Consider the following 21960-nt stretch of genomic DNA (forward strand, 5'->3'; position numbering starts at 1 on the left):
TGTATGAATGTCGATGAATGAAATTGAAAACCTAAGGTTTTTTTTAATCGTTTGATGAAAAGGTACACAGACAAGCAATAAAATTTATTATACTTATATAATGAATTATACTACATATTAATAGTATATAATATTATCTTATTTGTGTAAATAGGTTCTTCCTGGGGATTGTTAGTATCTATTGGTAATTAGAGATCGGTTACATTGTAAAGTATTTTACAAACCATACATACGTATGGTTTCAATGAAAAAACTATTTCAGGTACCTACTTATATATGTACTATGTATGTAGTGTAAGGTCGGTGAAAAAGAATAAAGTTTGAATACAAATATATTCTGTCCGTTCCAGCACCTTAAAATAAGACTTATAAAACGACTCTATTCATATATAATTAACATCAATGCTGCTCGTAGCAACTGATTTGCAACATCTTTTATTTGCAGTAAAACGCGCTTAAATTTTGTAATAAACAAAATATCTTGCTAACTTTATGTGCACTATTGTGCACATTATTGCACAGTTCATGTTCGCCAAAAGTGCCAAGCACAAATCTTACAGTCTGATTGTTAAAGTCGATAAAATGTAAAATTATATTAATATACATAATTTTACATTTTATCGAATATATTAAAGATGGCGTCATTATAATCTTATTCGTTTCTTATATTTTACCTTTTGTAAGGTTAAAAAATATATATTTTTTATTATTCAGGTATCTCTACTACCTAAACAATATGTGTTTTCCTGAGTTTAAAATAATTTGAATCGGCCAAACTTTTCTGTACATTAACCAGAGGATACTATAATTATAACAATACATATGATACAAAAAATTACGGTTTTTTTATTTACTTCTGTAGTTATTAATCATATTATACTTATCAACTATTGTTATTAAAAATTATTAAATTTCTTGCTACATACATCTTTGTTTAGTAATATGAACACTATAGTATCTGGCAACCCTGGGTATAAAAAAATTGGTTTGAATCTGACGCAATCTACTTTACTCAATTTCAAGTTTATTTGAACTATTTTACTTTCTCTGTAATATAACTTATTTGAGTTAATTTTGTAATATTATCACAGAGAGTAGTTCATATGAGTCAGTTCTCCTATTTGAAATTAAGTGGCCACTTTACTTTCATAGATTTATAGTTTAGGTTAAGTGCGGCAGTGTCTGATTACATATCATGCCGTATCCTGGAGATTCTGGTGAAAATGGGAATATTGTGTATGGAAATGGGCGGCAAAATGGAGGCCAAGCGTACACCGTGAAACAGGCTTTCGAAGAAGGTAAGATTTAAAATTATAAGGTTATTATTGAAAGAAAACCAATCCCATTGAAATCATCTTAAAACGGCGCTTCCTTAATTGGATACTAATTTCGACCCTGAATTTGAGTGACGGCGGTATGCTCGTCTCCTGCTATTTGGAATCAAAATTATCCAGCATAATGTGGACATATCAAGTGTTACTTTCACCACAGCATTGACAGTAGGAAATGCTTCTAAATACCCCATATGGTATAATAGTCGTGAAGGTATATTAATATTATCTTTAGATTTTCCCTTATTTTATAGTACTTAAACTGTATTCACAACTTTGTTATTAAAATATTTATTTGCTGGAATTTTTTGGCATGTGATAATTATACAATGATTAATAACATGTAGAATTACACCATTAATCTTTCTAAAATAACTAAAATAAATAAAATACAACACTTTAAAAACTTGTCTGTGTGTATATCATATTGTATGTTGGATTCTATTAACTGCATTTAGCCTCTCATATAGGGCTGTTATGCATGTAATACCAAGACTATTGAAGTAGCTAGCCAAACTCCTTCCAGAAGTTCAGAAACCTGGTGTCTTCATAGGCTCCATGGAGCGACCTCACTATTACAATGTTTTATGTTTTTTGTGTTGTCATTACCATACTTTCCAGGACCTTGTGAGCAGCTGTTTTTTCGGAGAGCAGGTCTGATAAAGTACTGTCTGTAGCTGTATGCATATCTCTGTCTATCTATTTCAGTCAAACTGCTTTCTTAAGCCCTCTGCTCTCTTTTAAGCAATCCTGGCCGATTTCGGTTAAACCGATAAGGCTGTAGAATTAAAGGACTCTATCCTATAATTTCACATACTGACACTCAGTCCTCAAATGTCACATGGTAAACTGTTGTCTTTGGAGCTTCTTATATGTTTCGGTAATGATTACCCCTTACTATCAGGTTGACTGTCAGCTTGAATTAAACTAATATAAAAATAAATTACAACCCTTATTTTATGTTGATATAACGATGCACAGAATTTTTGGAATTAGTGAATATAGAATAATATATCTTCTATAGTATACATTACCATTTGACGACCTCAGTGGTCTAGCGGTCTAGGATACCGCTTTATGACCTATGGTCGCGAGTTCGATTCCTGGCATGGCACAAACATTTGTATTCATGAGTATGATTGTTTGTATCGGTCTGGGTGTTTTCTATGTATATTATGTATGTATTTACAAAAAAAAATATCTATTTTTTTTACCATAACAAAAGCTTCAGCTAGCTTAAGTTGGATCTAGATGGCGCTGTGTGAATTGTCTTGAGATTATTATTATTACTGCTGTGTTTACTCTGGCAGTGGAGATGTTAGGATAAGCATGAAGTCAGGTTGGTTAATATTGGGCAGAGCATTGCCAATGGATAATAAAAACTTGTATTCAACTGTTTTATTACTTTTATAACAGAAATTAAATATACAAATTAAGGAGAATACAAAAAACGTGGGATACATTTCAAGTACATTTAACAGAGAGAGAGAGAGAGAGAGATGTTTGACATATTTAAGACAAGTTAATAATAATAATCATTTATTCAGCATCATCGTACAGAGTAAAGAAAACAAAAAAAAAACGAATAATTCGCTATGAGCTGAAAGCTCACTCTCCTCCACTGAGCTGGTGCCGCAGTGTATCACTACAGCGCTGATTTTCAGTGGAGCCACTTGAAAAAAAGAAAATAGCATTCGTGGTGAATTTAAATATATAAAATGAAGAGTGAGTTAAATGGATGAATTATAAGTATGTGTAATCAATGGAAGAAAAATATATAAGTATAAAATTTTGTAAAAGTGTTGATTGAAAGACTTAATTGTGTAGAATAATTTAGCTTTAATATAATACAAGTAACATATTTATTCAATATATATGTATATATGACTATCACATTTATCTGCCACATTTAGGATTATTGAACTTGAAGTAAATATTTTTTTAAATTATATTTAAAAGATGAAACTGAATAATATTTTGAATTGGGGGTGGTAAATTGTTCCAGCATTTCGACATATGTTTGTAAATGACTATTACATTATTACCTATTACATACATTTACCAACCAATCTGATTATAGTACACTTACTGATTGCGAATATACCTACAGGGAACAGAAAAAAAAACAGTTACTGACATTGACAGATTCATGATATTGAGTAATAGAGTATGATTACATTATAAATATTTAACAGTTACATTATTGTGATTATTGAACTAAGAAATGACTAAATCAAAGTCCAAGTCAAAATAATTTATTCATTTCCAACATCTGTCACTTGAACATTTACGTTTTTTTACTATTCCTACTGTCCATTTCGCCGAGCTATTTCAGTTGAGGACTAGTAAGAGACTAGAATGCTTAAAACATTCCTTAATTACAGTGTTACGAAATGCAAAAATTTTATTTTAATTGGACGGGCATTTTCCAGTCACTAGTGTGTTTAAACAAACGAATCAATTTTATATATTTTCCTGTTTTTGCTACATTTATCAATAAGGCTTCGTTTCTATTGGTTATAGAGTGATGTTATTTCTTTCCTTTCATGAATAAATAGGTAATCTGACACTAAAAGATTTTTTAATTTGTTGGTTTTGAGATTAGTGTGTTCAGCGAAAACACATCAGCTTTATAATATTAGAATAGAGACCTATATTTACTATATACTAGCTGACCCAGCAATAATTTTTTCGCCATATAAATTAATATATCTATTAAAAAATAGGTCCCATGAAAACCGGTTTAGCCATTTCTTTCGGTCTTTCATTACAAAATTTAATTTTCAAACTTGTCTGTTTCAGAGATTATCATGAACTAACAGACATTACTTTTTGATATAAGTACTATATGTATTTTCATATGCTATCCGTGATTAGCTATTTGATTTCAAAGGGACACATACATTTATTTATATATAGATATTTTAGGGAGTAGATGTTAATTTGAAATTACAAACGGACAGTACAATTCTATTTATTTCTATGGATGTGTTTAAACAGTCAAATGGCACGGAGCGCTGATTGCGTGAACGTTAGCTATATTTTTTGCTGATACATATTTTACGACATGGCTGCCATCTTTCAATATTCAATCAAGTGCTGTCCGGGCACCCAATTGGTGTAATTGTCGGTTGGTTACCACCAGACGCATCTCATTACGGTCTGTGTTCTGTAGACGGTGACATTTCGTAATGCTGTCCATTATACGTACGTAATAGTTTTTATGTAATTACTTTTTTTATGTTATGTAATCTATACATTTATACGTATAAATGAAATTGGAGTGTCTGTTTGTAATATTGAAATAACCGTTCTTTACTACATGCATATGAATATAAATACGGTACATCAAAATAACATTTTTTACAATTTTTGTCAGTCTGTCTGTTTGTTCCGGCTAATCTCTGAAATGGCTGGACCGATTTTGACGGGACTTTTATTGGCAGGTAGCTGATGTAATAAGGAGTAACTTAGGCTACTTTAAGTTAAAAAAAAAAAAATTTAGTAAAATTAAGTTAAATTCCACGTGGACGAAGTCGCAAGAACAAAAAAATAATTGAAAAATAAAGTTAAATTTCACGTCGCGAGAACAGCTAGTTTGTAAATATGTTTGATATATAATTACTATTAATTTGATACGTCACAGTGTGAGTATTCAGGTATACTCATAAATTTTCCATACAACATGTGTATGGTTCATTTGATATGAATAAACAATGTTATCATTGCAACTAATTGATTTTCATGGCAATTTCCAATTGTACGTAGTTTTGTAGTAGAGAATATGTTCTTTAACCTGTTTTAAAGGATTTTTTTATACTATATATTTTTATGGGATATGTTTATCGTTTCATTTACATTTTCACTGTATATTTTAAAAGGATGTTATCACATATATGTACTCTTTATAATATAAAGGTTTGACGGCCTCGGTGGTCTAGCGGTTAAGCACACTGTTTTACTTGTGTAGGTCGCGGGTTCGATTTCTCGCACAGTGCAAACATTTGTATTCATGAGTACGATTGTTTGTGTCGGTCTGGGTGTTTTCTATTTATATTATGTATGTATTTACGAAAAAATATCTATGTATTTATATCAGTGGTCTATTATCAAAATACAAGCTCTGTGTACCGTGGGACTAGATGGCGCTGTGTTAATTGTCCAGGGTTATTTATTATTATTAATATCTTAGGACAATTCACACAGCGCCATCTAGTTCCAAGCTATGCAGAGCTTGTGTTATTGGTTCTGGACAACTGTTATGAATGCATAGATAATGTTTTTTTTGGAAATAGGTACATCCTATAATATACATTTAAAACACGATTTTAAATTACAAACAATCATATTCAATTGTTTGTATCGTGCTAGTAGACGAAACCCGCGACTATCGGTGGCAAGACGGTTTGATAAACATCTATACCACTGTGGTCGGTGCGTTTATTAACCAAGTTTAAATATATTAGGATTATCAATAGTGACTGTAATTTATATATCTACAAGCTGTCCCGGCAAACGTTTTGCCTTAAAATAAAATAAAAAATTTAGGGGTGGACTACCCCTAACATTTAGGGGGATGAAAAATAGATGTTGGCCGATTCTCAGACCTACTCAATACGCTCACAAAATTTCATGAGAATCGGTCATGCCGTTTCGGAGGATGTGAACGAAAACTGTGACACGGGAATTTTATATATAAGATGACACTTTTTTTAAATTAGTGTTAATTTTTGCAATAAATTATGTTTTAATTAATTTAGTGCCATTTTGAAGACGTTTAATGACATGAGCGATAGGCAGACATACATACAAAATTATAAGACTAATTTTTCTACGGAAGTTTATACAATTTCCGTAGTATTAAATATTAGTCCTATTACTATTAATAATATACTTATTTTTAATATTTCGCGTATAGTACACATTATTAATATAAAGAGAAAGGTAAATAATATCTTTATCTTTTATATAAAATACTCGTGTCACAATGTTAGACACTCCTGCGGCTGCTGATTGACCGATTCAGGTCTGAGAATCGGCTGCTGTCTATCTTTCATACCCGTAAGTGATAAGGGTTGTCTACCCCTAACATTTCTATTGGCCATTTATTTTTAGTTTTATTTTTATTATGTGCCATAAAAATACTCAACATATGTCCAAATTTTCACACTTCTAACATCAACGCCTATTTTTTAATAGTAATTTCTAACTGACGCCCTCGGTGGTATAGCGGTCTAGCACACCGCTTTACGTCCGATGGTCGCGGGTTCGATTCCTCGCACGGCACAAACATTTGTATTCATGAGTATGATTGTTTGTATCGGTCTGGGTGTTTTCCATGTATAATATGTATGTATTTACGAAAAAAAAATATCTATGTACTTGTATCAGTTATCTAGTACCCATAACACAAGCTTTAGGTAGCTTAACTTAGGACTAGATGGCGCTGTGTGAATTGTACTGAGATAAAAAAAAAATCAATTTCTATGGCAAAACAGTAGCGGAGTCAGCTTGTTTACCATAATATTATTCGTGTTGTAACCCGAAAAACTATATTAATAATATATTTCACGACTGTTTACCCAGAGGGGATAGTCAGAGGCTTCGTTATGGCTGTATTACATTATAATATTAAATCAAAATATCTTTATACATAAAGGTCTATTATAGACTCTTATGATATGTCAAATCTACCGTCAAATCGGAATGATTTCGAGATGAGAAGAACTGACAAGAAACTCAGATCTTATTCTTCAATTGTGGAGAATGTAGTGTCGACCAGCGTATTCTATTGCATTTTTGTTACATATGTTTTTCTTCTATTAATTGAAATATGAATTTGCACATATGATTTTTGTTGTCGGCTAGATTTGAACAGCAAAAGTGTATCATGTAATAAGGTTTTGACCTCGAATTTATTTTATATACGTCATAACATATGTACACTGTATTCTGAAGATATTCTGTCGATTCAACAAAATGACCAATGCGACCTAGATGCTGTATAGTCATTTTGCTGCGTACCACAATAATCAGCAATGTCGTGACTGCAGAATCTATATTCTAAACTAGTTACCTGCCCAGGTTTTGCATGAGTATAGTAATATATTTTTTACATGTCGATTTTGTAATAAAAATCACTTAACGGTGATTCTCATGTTCCTTTCAGAGAGGTAGGCATATAGATTACATATTCTAAACTAGTTATCTGCCCAGGTTTTGCATGAGTATAGTAATATATTTTTTAAATGTCGATTTTGTAATAAAAATCATTTAAGGGTGATTCTCATGTTCCTTTCAGAGAGGTAGGCATATAGATTCCATATTCTAAACTAGTTACCTGCCCAGGTTTTGCATGAGTATAGTAATATATTTTTTAAATGTCGATTTTGTAATTTAAATCACTTAAGGTGATTCTCATGTTCCTTTCAGAGAGGTAGGCATATAGATTCCATATTCTAAACTAGTTACCTGCCCAGGTTTTGCATGAGTATAGTAATATTTTTATAAAATGTCGATTTTGTAATAAAAATCACTTAAGTGTGATGCGCATGTTCCTTTCAGAGAGGTAGGCATATAGATTCCATATTCTAAACTAGTTACCTGCCCAGGTTTTGCACGAGTATAGTAATATAATAATAATCTCAGGACAATTCAGACAGAGCCATCTAGACCCAAGTTAAGCTAGCTAGAGCTTGTGTTATGGGTACTAGGCTAGATAACTAATACATATAGAGATATTTTTTTTGTAAATACATAGAAAACACCCAGACCGATACAAACAATCATACTCATGAATACAAATGTTTGTGACGTGCGAGGAATCGAACCCGCGACCATCGGTCGTAAAGCGGTGTGCTTGACCCCCAGACCATCGAGGTCGTCATAAATTAAATATATTTTTTACATGTCGATTTTGTAATAAAAAATCACTTAAGGATGATTCTCATGTTCCTTTCAGAGAGGTAGGCATATAGATTCCATATTTTAAACTAGTTACCTGCCCAGGTTTTGCACGAGTATAGTAATATTTTTTTTAAATGTTGATTTTGTAATAAAAAATCACTTAGGGTGATTTTCGTTTTTTTAGTAGATAGGGTGATTCAAGAGGAAGGTTTATATATATGTATATATAATACATGTACACCCGAGCGACGCCGGGGCGAGTAGATAGTATTTTATAATGCTATTACTCTTCCTATTATTAAAATTTACAAGAGAAAGAGAATTTTATGGCTTGCAGAACTGCTTTCTGAGAGGTAGGGAATTGTTGGTAATAGGAACTGGAAGCTCCATTGTTAGCGTTTTTTTATGGATGATTATGGAATTGTCAAACGTAGTGTAGGACGCCCTGCAGCTAGGTGGAGCGACGACATACGTAGGGTTGCGGGTAAAAACTGGAAGAGAAGGGCTGAAGATCGGGCCCAGTAGCGTGCCTTGGGAAAGGCCTATGTCCAGCAGTGGACTGCAGTGGGCTGATGATGATGATGATGAAGGAATGCTAATAAATTGCTAGTGATTGAGTAATCAGTTCACAGTAGTAACAATCCCTTTCCCCATGTTAGCATTGCATTATGTCAGGTTGACCTCCACGTGGTCCCCTCTTAGAAACCATCCTACTCAATTACTCAATACCGGTGAATTCACCACGATTGGCTAATTGATCTAACGTCTAGACATTGCAGAGCTTGTGTTAAGGGTACTAGAGAGCTGATAGAAATATTTAAATTTATTATCTTTTATAAATACAAATATACACATAATAATCACCCAGATCGGTATAAATAATCGTACTAATGAATACAAATGTTTGTGCCTTTGGAGGAATCGAACCCGCGACCATCGGAAGTAAAGCGGTTTTCAAAACCGCTAAACCGTCGTTTTAAAACGTTAAGATATACAGTACAGTCTAATTCTTAATATAATAATATATAATATAATAATAATCTCAGGACAATTCACACAGCGCCATCTAGACCCAAGTTAAGCTAGCTAAAGCTTGTGTTATGGGTACTAGATAACTGATACATAAACATAGATATATTTTTGTAAATACATAGATATTGTACATAGAAAACACTCAAACCGATATAAACAATCATACTCATGAATACAAATGATTGCACCGTGCGAGGAATCGAACCCGCGACCATCAGTGATAAGGCGGTGTTCTACACCGCTAGACCACCGAGGCGTCTAAAGAAAGTAACATTCGTCTTAATAAGAAACATTCTTTTAGATAACAATCTCAATAAATATGAATTGCTATATTATTTTGTCGGAGTATATGTTAGGTATTATACAAGGTCAGATCGCTAATTAATAGTCGATTTGTATTCATTTTAAATATCACTTGCACAGCTCTAAAGTTATTTTTAAACCAATTTCCAGAGTCATGGCTTATTGGTTTAACTAGACGACTTCGACACTAAAGGTCGTTTGTTCGAATCTGGCTGATACCAAAAAAACTTTGCAGGGTATATTATATTATCTTATTAATATTATAAACGCGAAAATTTGTGACTATGGATGGATTTTTGTTACTCTTTCACGCAAAAACTACGGAACGGATTTTGATGAAACTTTACAGTTTAAGGGGGTCTTCCTATGTAATGGGTTGAAAAAATCGATTTTTTTTTTTTTCATAAATTGCTCCCTTAACATGTCTAGAATACGGTAGTAAAGCGATTTTAGAAAATTCGAAGTCGTTTTAAAGATACAGCAGGTAAAAGAAAGAGCGGTTCGGAGCGGTGAGTTGGCAGTTAGAGACCGGGCCTATTGTGTACCGTCACGTAGAAAAGAGGATGGGAACACGACTTCGGGCTGTTAAAAAGGATAAAACCAATAAAGGAATAGGAGGAAAAGGAGCAGGTAAACTTACTGATAAAGTTATCCAAGAAATTACAAAATTCTACGGATTAGCAATTCGACGCCATCCAGATTCGCTTGAAGATATGAGAAAGGAAGTTTGGGCAACGTACTATCACAAATGTTCTTCTGATGAAAACCCTCAGCATCAATTTTGTCCAGAAGGCGAAGACAGTTGGTGTAAATGGCGTAAGGCTGAAGCTAATAATGAACTGTACCAATTTCATCACGATAAACCACCTCTAATTCCGCAAGTCCAAGAAGCTATCAAACCGGTTTTCGAAGATTTATCGAAAGACGAATTATTAATTCGTTGTTTAGGAGCAGAGACACAAAACAATAACGAATCTTTGAATTCTTTGATTTGGACTTTCGCTCCTAAACATCTTCATTCTGGTCCCAAAGTTGTTGAAATTGCTAGCTACTTAGCAGTTATTATCTTTAATGAAGGTTTTCAAGGTATTTTAAAAGTTATGTCGATTATGGGATGCCCTGTTGGTCGTGAAGCCCAAGCGTATGTTGAGAAACGGGATGAAAAGCGAATCTTACGCTCTGAGCGGCGCGTAAGTGATGTCGTTAAACAAGCCAGGATTGACTCAAGAGCTGAACAATCTGCTTTAAAAGAGTTTCACGAGGAAGAGGAAGGAATACTCTATGGACCAGGCATCGCCGATTGAGAGTAAGTTGATATTTTAATAGTTTTTAACGGACTTGAAACTTTAAACGCGTTTTTCTCAAACCTGTGTTTTTCAAACTTTCCTCCATTGTATCTCAGAAACGGCTGGACCGAATTACTTGAAATTTACAGGGCACACTCAATATATGTAAACGCATGGAATGAACTATTATCAATCGAAAATTTTCAAAACTTCGATTTTTTTATAGCAAAAAAAAAAAAAAAAAAAAAAAACGCCTAATTTGCAACTTTTATTTCAAATGTCTATCAAAAATCCAATTTTTTTTATATTCATTTGATTATAGGTCATTCCGTGCTTTTAAGCCTACAAATTAAAACGCCGTTTTTTTTTTTTCAGATAAGCCGATCAGCCGGAATCGTGGAGGAAGTGGGAGCTCTTTTTTTCGAGGCGGGGGTGTTCAGAGCGCTGTAACTCTAGTTTGACTGAATATTTTTAGCTGAAATTTTATATTTATACTGTCCAAATATGTGTTAATAAATGATAAAAAACTTGAAGCTCTAAATATTTACTGGTCGTAGAAAAAAAATCCTAAAATATCCCTAAAAAACAGGCCGTCACATAGGAAGACCCCCTTAATTATTAGTTTCTTTAACTATGTTATTCTGATGTATAACTTATACATCAGAATAACATATAGGTATATATTAGTATTTTTTTAAATGCAGAAATGTAAAATTACAACAATGATTTAAAAGAGAAATATCCAAGTGGCTTTTGATGATATAGATTTCCGAATGAGCGATAGATAAAAAAAATAAATATGTCTAAATACTTATAACAATTATTTTTTCAGGAGGTCTAAAAGCAGGGGTGTCACATGCGGCGCGGGTCACCTACAGCGTGCTGTCTCGTCGCAAAGCCGCGGAAGAGGGCGCCGCTCGTCTCGCCAGGGTGCTCTCGGCTTTGGACCTCACGGCTCTGGGGGTCGGCAGCACCCTCGGCGTGGGGGTGTACGTATTAGCGGGGGATGTGGCGAAGAACTACGCCGGGCCCGCTGTCATACTGTCTTTCCTGCTGGCGGCGGTCGCCAGCGTGTTCGCTGGTGAGGAATGATGATTATTTATTTCAAATTCATATCGTTTTACTAAAGTTAGTAATTCGTTTTTGCAATTGCGTAAGGTTTTACAACAAAATACAAGAGTTTGTTATATCTCTGCCTGAAAATAGATTTAAATGTCAAATAAACATCCTTTGCAAAAAAGCTTACTATTAAATTGAAGAATTCGTTTAGAAAAACTTAAAATCCGGAGCACTGACAATATTATCTGATTACACTAATAATGAGTCCGTAGCGATTTCTGTGTTGATTATCGTATGCCTCTTGTTATACAGTAATTATTTACATAATATAAAAAAAACATCTATTCAAAATAGCAACACACAAGTTTCTTGTGATGAATCTGCATTCCAAATGAGTGGCAGAATCAAAATATGTCTATTCAAAAGTGCTTGTAATGAGTTTATTTGAATAAAAATTATTTCTATTTCTATTTCATGTAGGTCTATTACAGACTTTTATGATATGTCAAATCCACCATAGGTTCGGAATAATTTCGAGATGAGAACTGACAAGAAACTCAGCTTGTATTCTTTTCAAATTAATATTATACATATTTACAATAATACAGATTGACGCTGGCATAAATGACGTAAAAATAACGACCGATTGCCATAGAAGAAAAGAAGAAGAAGAAGAATTATTAAATTCAAACTTGGGAGAATAGTGTCCACCAGCATATGCTATTCCAAAAGCAAATAGTCTAATCAGTACTCGCAACTCAAACAGACCAGTCCCCACAAGCAGCACCCATTCACGAATATGACGGAGTAATATGATACAATGCTAGTGGTTTAGTATCTTATCGACTAATACTGTACAAATGTGCATAGTCTAATCAGTGCTCGCAACTCAAACAGACCAGTCCCCACAAGCAGCACCCGTTCACGAGTATGACGGAGTAATATGATACAATGCTAGTGGTTTAGTATATTTTCGACTAATACTGTACAAATGTGCATAGTCTAATCAGTGTTCGCAACTCAAACTGACCAGTCCCCACAAGCAGCACCCGTTCACGAGTATGACGGAGTAATATGATACAATGCTAGTGGTTTAGTATATTTTCGACTAATACTGTACAAATGTGCATAGTCTAATCAGTGCTCGCAACTCAAACAGACCAGTCCCCACAAGCAGCACCCGTTCACGAGTATGACGGAGTAATATGATACAATGCTAGTGATTTAGTATCTTTTCGACTAATACTGTACAAATGTGCATAGTCTAATCAGTGCTCGCAACTCAAACAGACCAGGCCCCACAAACAGCACCCGTTCACGAGTATGACGGAGTAATATGATACAGTACTATTGAATAATTAATACTGAATAAATGAGCATACATTGTTCCAGGTCTATGTTACGCTGAATTCGGTGCCAGGGTGCCAAAAGCCGGCTCAGCATACGTGTACAGTTATGTCTGCGTGGGGGAATTTATAGCGTTTCTAATTGGATGGAATTTGATATTAGAATATATTATAGGTAAGTTATCTAAAAAATATATTATATATAATAATAATAATAATAATAAAGACATTTATTCAGCATTACAGTATTCTTAGATGCTATCTATCTTATATACTATACAATTTAAAAGCTAAAAGCTAAAACATACTAGTAACGCTGAATGTGACTCCCACTCAGCATTTATACTGCAGTATATATATACCACAGTGCTGATTTTCAGTGGGGCCACCACACACGAGAGAGCGTACGTAAAGATTACTAAAGAAAATAAAACGTTAAAATTAAGACCATTTTATAAATAGGTATGAAAATGTATGTAAAGATAAATGCAATTTTAATTAATGTATGTATTTAGTATATTCTGTATATTATTTAAGTAGGTATATTGCTATGTAATGAGATATTTATTATAATAAAATTTATTAATAATATTTAAATATATAACGTACATAAATGGTGTAGTTGGTACATGTTTTAGATGCTTATTATATTATATGTGTTCCCTGCTACAATGATTTTTGTTCTTTAAAGAGGTGAGTGAATAATTTATGTTTGAAAGAACTAACTGTCACTGAATTAAGGATAGGAGGAGGCAGATTATTCCAGCACTTAGTGGCAGAGTATTTAAAACTACCACGAAATGCTGTGGTGTTAAATTGGGGATATATTAATCGAGAACAAGTTTGACCAAAATTACGATTAGAAAATCGAAGTTTATCAAATAAGTAAGAAGGCTTTTGATGTTTAATTATTCCAAATAACAACGTAGCGAAGTGTAGCTTGTTCCGTCTATCCATTTTTAACCAATTAGTTTGATTTATAAATGGAGTAACATGTCCTCGAAATGGTATGGAAAAACAAAACCTAGCACAAGCATTCTGTACTCTCTGTATCAGGTTTTTAGTACGGACCAATGTACATTGTCCATAAACAGCATCAGCGTAATTGAATTTGGATAATATCAAAGAATCACAGAGTGTCTTACGCAGATCTTCACAAACAAAGTTACGTACACGATATAGCACTTTTAATCTATAAAAACAATTACGCACTGTCTGCAATATATGATTTTCAAAACGAAGGGTTCCATCGAAAATTACACCTAGATTACGAGCTTCATTCGTTTGTTGTAGAGGAATCCCTCCTATCGATACTGTGGGCTTATAAGACGTGATCTGCTTAATTTGATTTTTACTGCCTAGCAACATAAATTTTGATTTAGCTGGATTTAATGTAAGATTATTGAGTTTCGCCCATTCAATTATTCTATTCAGATCTTTATTTAACTTATACGTAGCTGAATGTGTTTCTGTAGGTTTAAATGTAATGTATAACTGCAGATCGTCTGCGTATAAGTGATAACTGCAATGTTTAATACAATTAATTATGTCGGCGGAGTATAATATAAATAATATAGGTCCTAAAATTGACCCCTGAGGAACCCCTCTTCTCACGGGGGAAGCCGATGATGTTACTGGTAAACCTACTACACTACGCAGCTCTATCACTTGAAACCTGTCACTTAGATAACTTGAAATCCATTTTACAGCTTTGCTATCAAAGCCGTAAAATGATAACTTTGCTAATAATAAGGAAATATTTATTGTATCAAAAGCACGGGAAAAATCCAACAAAGTTAAAATAGAACCCATACCCTTATCTTGCCCTGTCAATATATCATCCACCACATGTACAAGAGCTGTTGTAGTGCTACGACCCTTCCTGAATCCGGACTGTAATGCAGGTAATATGTGGTTAGCTTCCAAATAGTCTCTTATTTGTAAGCATATCGCTTTTTCTACTATTTTCGATAAGCAAGCTAAGATATTAATCGGTCTTAAGTCGTTTACATCAAGAGGGTTTGTAATCTTGGGTATAGGCTTAATCAACGCGGTCTTCCATGCATCAGGAAAGGTACAAGTTTCAATAGATAAATTAACTATTGTGGTAATAAAATAAAGTGTGCGTGGTAGTGTTAACAAAATCATATCCAATGAAATATTATCACTCCCAGTAGCATTAGTTTTGAGTAATTTGATAATGTTTATTACAGTGTTTTGATCAACTGTTTTGAATTTAAAATTTGAAGAGTTATATTTATTAGAAGAATAATATAATAAATTAGATAAATTGGCGTGTTCTTCTCCTGGCAAATCAAGAAAATGTTTATTTATTAGATTCGGATCATTTATATGAGATGGAATATCTAATTGTTTTTTATTAAAGTTAGCAACCGTTTTTTTTAGGGTTTTCCATAGCTTTTTAGGGTTCTTAAGATTGTTATTAATATTTTGTTTAAAATATGCACGTTTCTCATTACGTAGAGCTCGTTCAACAATTACTTTTAGTTCTTTGTAATATTTTTTATGCACTGTGCTTTTCGTTTTATGGTATTTCCTATAGGCTTTATCGCGCAAAATCATCATTTCCTTGATAGTATGTGTAATCCAAGGGTAATTATTCTCCTTAACATAAATAATTTTTTTGGGCGCAAAGTAATCAAATAATTGTATAACTTGATTATTGAATTTTTCCACTGTATCATTTATGTCGTTACTTAAATATGATTCCCAATTAATTAAATTAACAGCAACATTAAATTCTTCTAAATTTATATTTTTAATGGGTCTATATTGTACATAATTAGATTTTAACTTGTCTTTTTTAATATTGAAAGTACATTTAACAAAAGCATGGCTACTAAGATTGTGAATATAATCCACAGAAGATTCTTTTAGTTGGATGTTTGAACAAATTATATCAATCAATGTAGAACTATTTTCTGTGAAATGCGTCGGTTCTTTTATATGTTGGATTAAATCCATGTACTTTATAAATTTTAATAGTTTATCAGTTTGACGATCTTGAGTGGCTAACAGGTTAATATTAAAGTCACCTAACAATATAACATGTTCAAAACATCCCAAGGTAGCCAACGAATCTGTGAGTGCATCTAAAAATGTATCAACATCTAACCAGGGTGGACGATATGCAGTACCGATAGCAATTTTTTTTGAATTAATATGAACACTGTGTCAATTGACGAATATTCAGACCACGACGTGTATAAAAGCCGACTCCACCACCCCGTGAACGGACATGTGCGGGTCGAGGAATGTGATGTAGCTGATAGCCTGGGACTGTAGGAGCGCGTTCTTCCTCTCCCGCTCTGAGCCATGTTTCATTAATGGCCATAATATCCACGTTATGACGTGACATTGCAGAAAGAAATTCATCATGTTTTGTACCAAGGGAACATGGGTTTAAGAGGCCGATAGAAAAATTTTCCCTTTTAATTTGAAATTTCATTATATAGGAATATAACACTAACAAATTTTTATTGTTTAGCAAAAATAATGTTAAAAGAGTTATGTGTCTGTAGGTATAAACTGATATAGACTTGACTACTATTGTATATTGTAGTGTGCTATAACGTATCTTTGTGAGTTGTGTAAAAATACAAAACATATCACTATAATTACAAATCAGTCTGTGTATATAATATATATTCAAATGTATAGTATATATGTATTTGTTTGTGCCAATATACACAAAGTAATATATTACTGTATTTGTATTTATCATAAGCAAAAACAAAATTTCTTTAAGTACCTTATATAAATATATAGAAATTATATACAAGAAAGTATATGTATCTAACGAATTAATAATATATACTGAGTTCTCATATAAAATATTCCACATAATGGTGACCCCGCTGAATACAACAACGGATTTAAGCAATAACACAACTACATACTCATTAACATAATATATTAACATGAAAATATGTACACATACAGTATAATAAAAGTAAGAAAACAAAAACAATACATTAACTCTGAACAAAACAAAAAATAAGAAAATTAGAAATAACATTGTAATAGTAATTTCAAACACAACCAACATGATCATTATTAAAAACCCTATCGAGGTCTAAGGTAGTACGAAATCTTATGGCCGGACCTCCCACATGTTGCCGTGCGAAAAGCTTTCCATTTCGTGTCCACGAAAATTTCCAGTTGTATTGTTTACATGCCTCTCTAACTTTATAAAATAACTGCTTGTTTTCACGAGTGAGCCGTTCATTAATATAAAACTTGCATGGGGCACTCGAGAGATCAAGGCCACTTGTATCCAGTCCACGTCGCACGCGAGCCGCATGCAGCAGCTCCTCCCGCAGCTGTCGGCGCGTTAAGCGCACCACTAAGGAGCGCGGCCGTGCTCTGGCGTTCGCCTCATCTGCAGAGCTCGATGTTTTATGATTACTATAATAGTATTGGCCAAAACGATTTGCACTTACCACATCTCCCTCATTAATATCCACACCAAGTTTTTTGGCAGCCAGCACTGCTAAATGTACTGCTAAATATATACAGTGGACCCGCGGTAATCCGGCCCCCCTGTAATCCCACATTGTATATTATTTGTTATTGAATATTACTTTGACAATATACTTCAGAGTGCATATACATACATACATATATAACATAGAATCTTATCACTGGATCTGTAATTTGTCGGATTACAAGATAATCTTTTGTAAATTCCGGACTATAAGCAGAGGACCCTTAAGCAGCACTATAATCCGACAAATACGATGGTCCGACACTGCCCTGCAAAACGTTTGTCGGATAACCGGGTGTCCACTGTATATGTATATAATATAAAGAATCATCATTGGATCTATAATTTGTCGGATTACAAGGTACTCTTATGTAAAAAAATTCGGACTATAGAGGACGATTGGGACTATTGTTACTTTTTGTTTGCTTCAAAATCCGTTGCGTAATTTTAAAGATTTAAGCATACATAGGGACAGACAGCGACAGCGACTTTGTTTTATAGTATGTAATGATTATTTATTTATACTCAAGGTGCTGCGTCGGTAGTGAAGGCACTCAGTGAATATCTGGACTCGTTGTTCAATAAGGCGATCTCGTCGTACCTACAAGCGGCGATGCCTATGGACTCGCCGCACTTGGCCAGCTACCCCGATTTGTTTGCCTTCGCCGTCATCATGGTATTCTCTGGTAAGCCATTGTACTAATATTATAAACGTCGAAGTGTGTGAACAAAAAATATGTTTACTATGTATATTATGTACTAGCTGTACACGCGACTTCGTCCGCGTGGAATATAACTTTCTATTTCTAAAATAAAAGTAGCCTAAGTTACTCCTTATTACATCAGCTACCTGCCAAAAAAAAAGTCCCGTCAATAACCGTTCAGCTGTTTCAGAGATTAGCCGCAACAAACAGACCGACAGACAGACACTCAAATTTTCTTTATATGTATAGATGTATAGATATATTTACAAAAAATCCATGTATATCAGCTGTCCCATAACACAAACTCAGCTAACTCGATGACTAGATTGACTATAGACTAGATGGAGCTGTGTGAATTGTCCAGGGGAAAAAATTGTATACATTTCATAATTGTATATTTTCAGTGGCCCTCGCATTTGGCGTGAAAGAGTCGTCGAAATTCAACAATTTCTGTACGGGCGTGAATCTGTGTGTAGTGTTGTTTGTCATCATATCGGGATCGTTTAAAGGTAAGTGGTCGTTTATATACATTACCAACACACTTGCCCGTAAAATAATCTAATTTTACTGGTTCTAGATGTATAAAGGAGCTCATAAAACACACGTGCGTTATGAACGCAAATCTATATTAATAATTCCGCCAAGAGGTACGTCCAAGTATTAACTTTAGGAATGGTTTAAACCTCGACCATTTAGACCACGTTTCGTCCGAGTTTTAACAGATTTTTTGTAATAAGACCGTATGTGAATAACAAAACATAAATAAATATTGATTTCGAGTCGACAACATATGTCCGCAAAATTCGGATTATGGAGTATTTAGTTAAATTCTAATGACACTGACAAACAAACCGCAGTCGCCATCTTTTCATTTCACGGGCATTTTTTTCGGTCGTTGACGTTTCGAGAAATTGTTTTTGACACTTTTTTATGATAAAAGAGTATGTGTTTTTTCTTTAAACCTGAAATTGACCGATTGCGAGACAAATTTGCCAGTTTTTTTTTATTAATTTGTTTTACGATCTGGATACAAGCCAATTTTAGCCTAACTTAAAGTTTTACAAAAAAAGAAAAATTATTTATTTAAAAACTTTTGCACTTTTTATTTACTATATTTATTAAACACAATGAAAGAAGCTTTACAAATCTATGCCTTGCTTACTTTTAATATTCCATGAGAACCGATGACTACAGAAATATCCACCCACATTTCACCCGAGCGAAGCCGGGTTTTCATCTAGTATAATATAATATTTTATATTATACTAGATACATACATTACATATACATACATTTACATTTTAATTTACTGTAGTTCTACACTAGGCTCGCAGGCCTGTATTGTAGAGACTGGAGTGACTTATTATTGTGTACATTTTACATGTTTACCCTTTGTATTAATAGCTATTTGAAAAATGGAACTTATAAATAACTTAAAAATACTGAAGTTACATTCCCTAACCGCAGTACTTGCCATTTTTTTATCAAATTTCGAACTGACTACTATGATAGGGAGTAAATAACGAGATGACTGCGTTTTTCGCAGTCATCTCGTTATTTACTCCCTCTTTATATTACGCCGACCCCAAATAAATGGGATAAGGAAGAAGCAGATGATGATACTGCGCGGCGCCAGCCAGTAGGAAGCGTGCCGATTTAAAAAAGTAAAATGGCGGGAAATGCTTATCACTTTAATAATTATACTTCTACTAACTGTTTTAATAATTGAAAATCAACAATATATAATGATTTTTTTATGGTGTTCCCTCGCAAGTGTGTTGAAAAATCAACGTACGATACATGTGTGTATTTAACATACTCGGCTCTATTACGCCCATGCTTAGGGTAGGGCCGTCCTTCACCTATTAGAGGCTCATTGGCATGGCACATTAGGATAATGGCTCCATTATCCTAATGTGCCAAGAGCATGGTCATGATTTTCATAGGGGCTCCCCAATGAACATAGTAATAAAGCACTATTTTGTTAGAACAGACAGTCATTTTTTAACATGACTGTATACGGATGCCCTGCGTAGTTTTAAATATTTAAGCATATATAGGGATAGACAGACAGCGACAGCGACTTTGTTTTATACTTTATAATTAGCTACTCGCCCCGGCTTCGCACGGGTGTACATGGGGCCGTTCAAGTATTACGTAAGCACTATAGGGGGCGGGGGTATTTTCTTTGCTTATTTTGGATGACATGGGGGTGGGGGAGTCTGTATGATGATTACGTCATCGGTCGTAATTTACTTTTTTACACGAATGGCAACCCTCACATTGTCTTTGCTAAAAAAAACAATACATTAATTAAGAAATGTTTACGTAAGCATGGGTGGAGGGGGTAAGCTTAAGCTTTGCTTACTTTTGCTGACAAGGGGGATGGGGGGTAAATAATTCTGATAAATCTGCTTACGTAATACTAGAACAGCCCCCATGTATTATATATATTAACCTTCCTCTTGAATCACTCTATCTATTAAAATAAACCACATAAAAAGTTGCGGAGTTTAAAAATTTAAGCATATATATATATATATATAAATATCCCCTTGGGCACTTTGTGGCTCAGACGTGCCGTATAGGTAGTTTTTTGTTGATCCTTTTTCACTTGTTGATCCGGAGGCCTTTTGTTGATCTAATGCCAGATGTCCATATATAAATGTTGATCCGTTTTGAGCCACAACTGTCACGACGAGTAATAATAATAATTAAGCGATTTATACACGATTTTATACAAATCCACCTTTTTGGCATACGAGCAGTTCTTGATCCAATTCAAACGGGCCAATCAGGGTGCAGCATTTGCCAAGGGCTTCCTCATTGGCACGTTTGGGCTACTACATTATGGCTACAGTAACTTAATAATGTCTAGCTAGTATTTCAAAAATAATAGTCTACCTAATCTAAATATTTATAGAAATCAGTCTGGAGTAACGTGACTCCAGATCAAACCTCAATACTTGTTATTTTTTGGATGGGAATCTTTTCTTTTGTAACAACGTTACTGAGCGAATAAAGAGAAGACGCAACGGCGGATCCAGGGGGTAGCGTCATGGAGGTCATGGGAGTCATGGGGGCGTCATGACTCTCCCCCCCCCTTAGCCCAGAACTTAGGTAGACCACTAATTGAACTAAAAAATAATGAAACAGCAAATTTTTTTGCACGATCGGAGTGTTGGTGCAGTAGTATTAATTATAATTAAACATTGTTACTTAAAACATAACAGTTAAAGTACTATAACACTAAAAGCAAAATAGGTATTTTCAAAATACTTTTTCAAAATAAATTACCCTTTGAGTTTTTGTTCAAACCTCAGATATTATATTTATTTTAGGTATATCAATCAATACATAGTATAGCATAGTACAGTCTGTCTGTCTGTCTGTTTGTTCCGGCTAATCTCTGAAATAGCTGGACCGATTTTGACGGGACTTTTTTTTGGCAAGTAGCTGATGTAATAAGGAGTAACTTACGCTACT

General features: G+C 33.9%; 1 protein-coding gene across 1 annotated transcript; it reads left to right on the forward strand.

Annotated features, from left to right (window-relative positions):
• Positions 1-1009: 1009 nt before the first annotated feature.
• On the forward strand, positions 1010-18983 carry LOC131854393 (cationic amino acid transporter 2-like; the record flags this gene model as incomplete). Its single annotated transcript, XM_059205508.1, has 5 exons — positions 1010-1298; positions 11691-11939; positions 13310-13438; positions 18301-18456; positions 18879-18983. Coding segments are annotated over exons 1-5 (742 nt in total), but the record flags the coding sequence as incomplete, so codon positions are not given.
• Positions 18984-21960: the final 2977 nt, after the last annotated feature.

The sequence above is a fragment of the Achroia grisella genome, unplaced genomic scaffold, assembly GCF_030625045.1.
Source record: "Achroia grisella isolate CSIRO2021 unplaced genomic scaffold, CSIRO_AGI_Agris_v1 utg980, whole genome shotgun sequence".
In the NCBI taxonomy this organism is placed as follows: Eukaryota; Metazoa; Arthropoda; class Insecta; order Lepidoptera; family Pyralidae; genus Achroia; species Achroia grisella.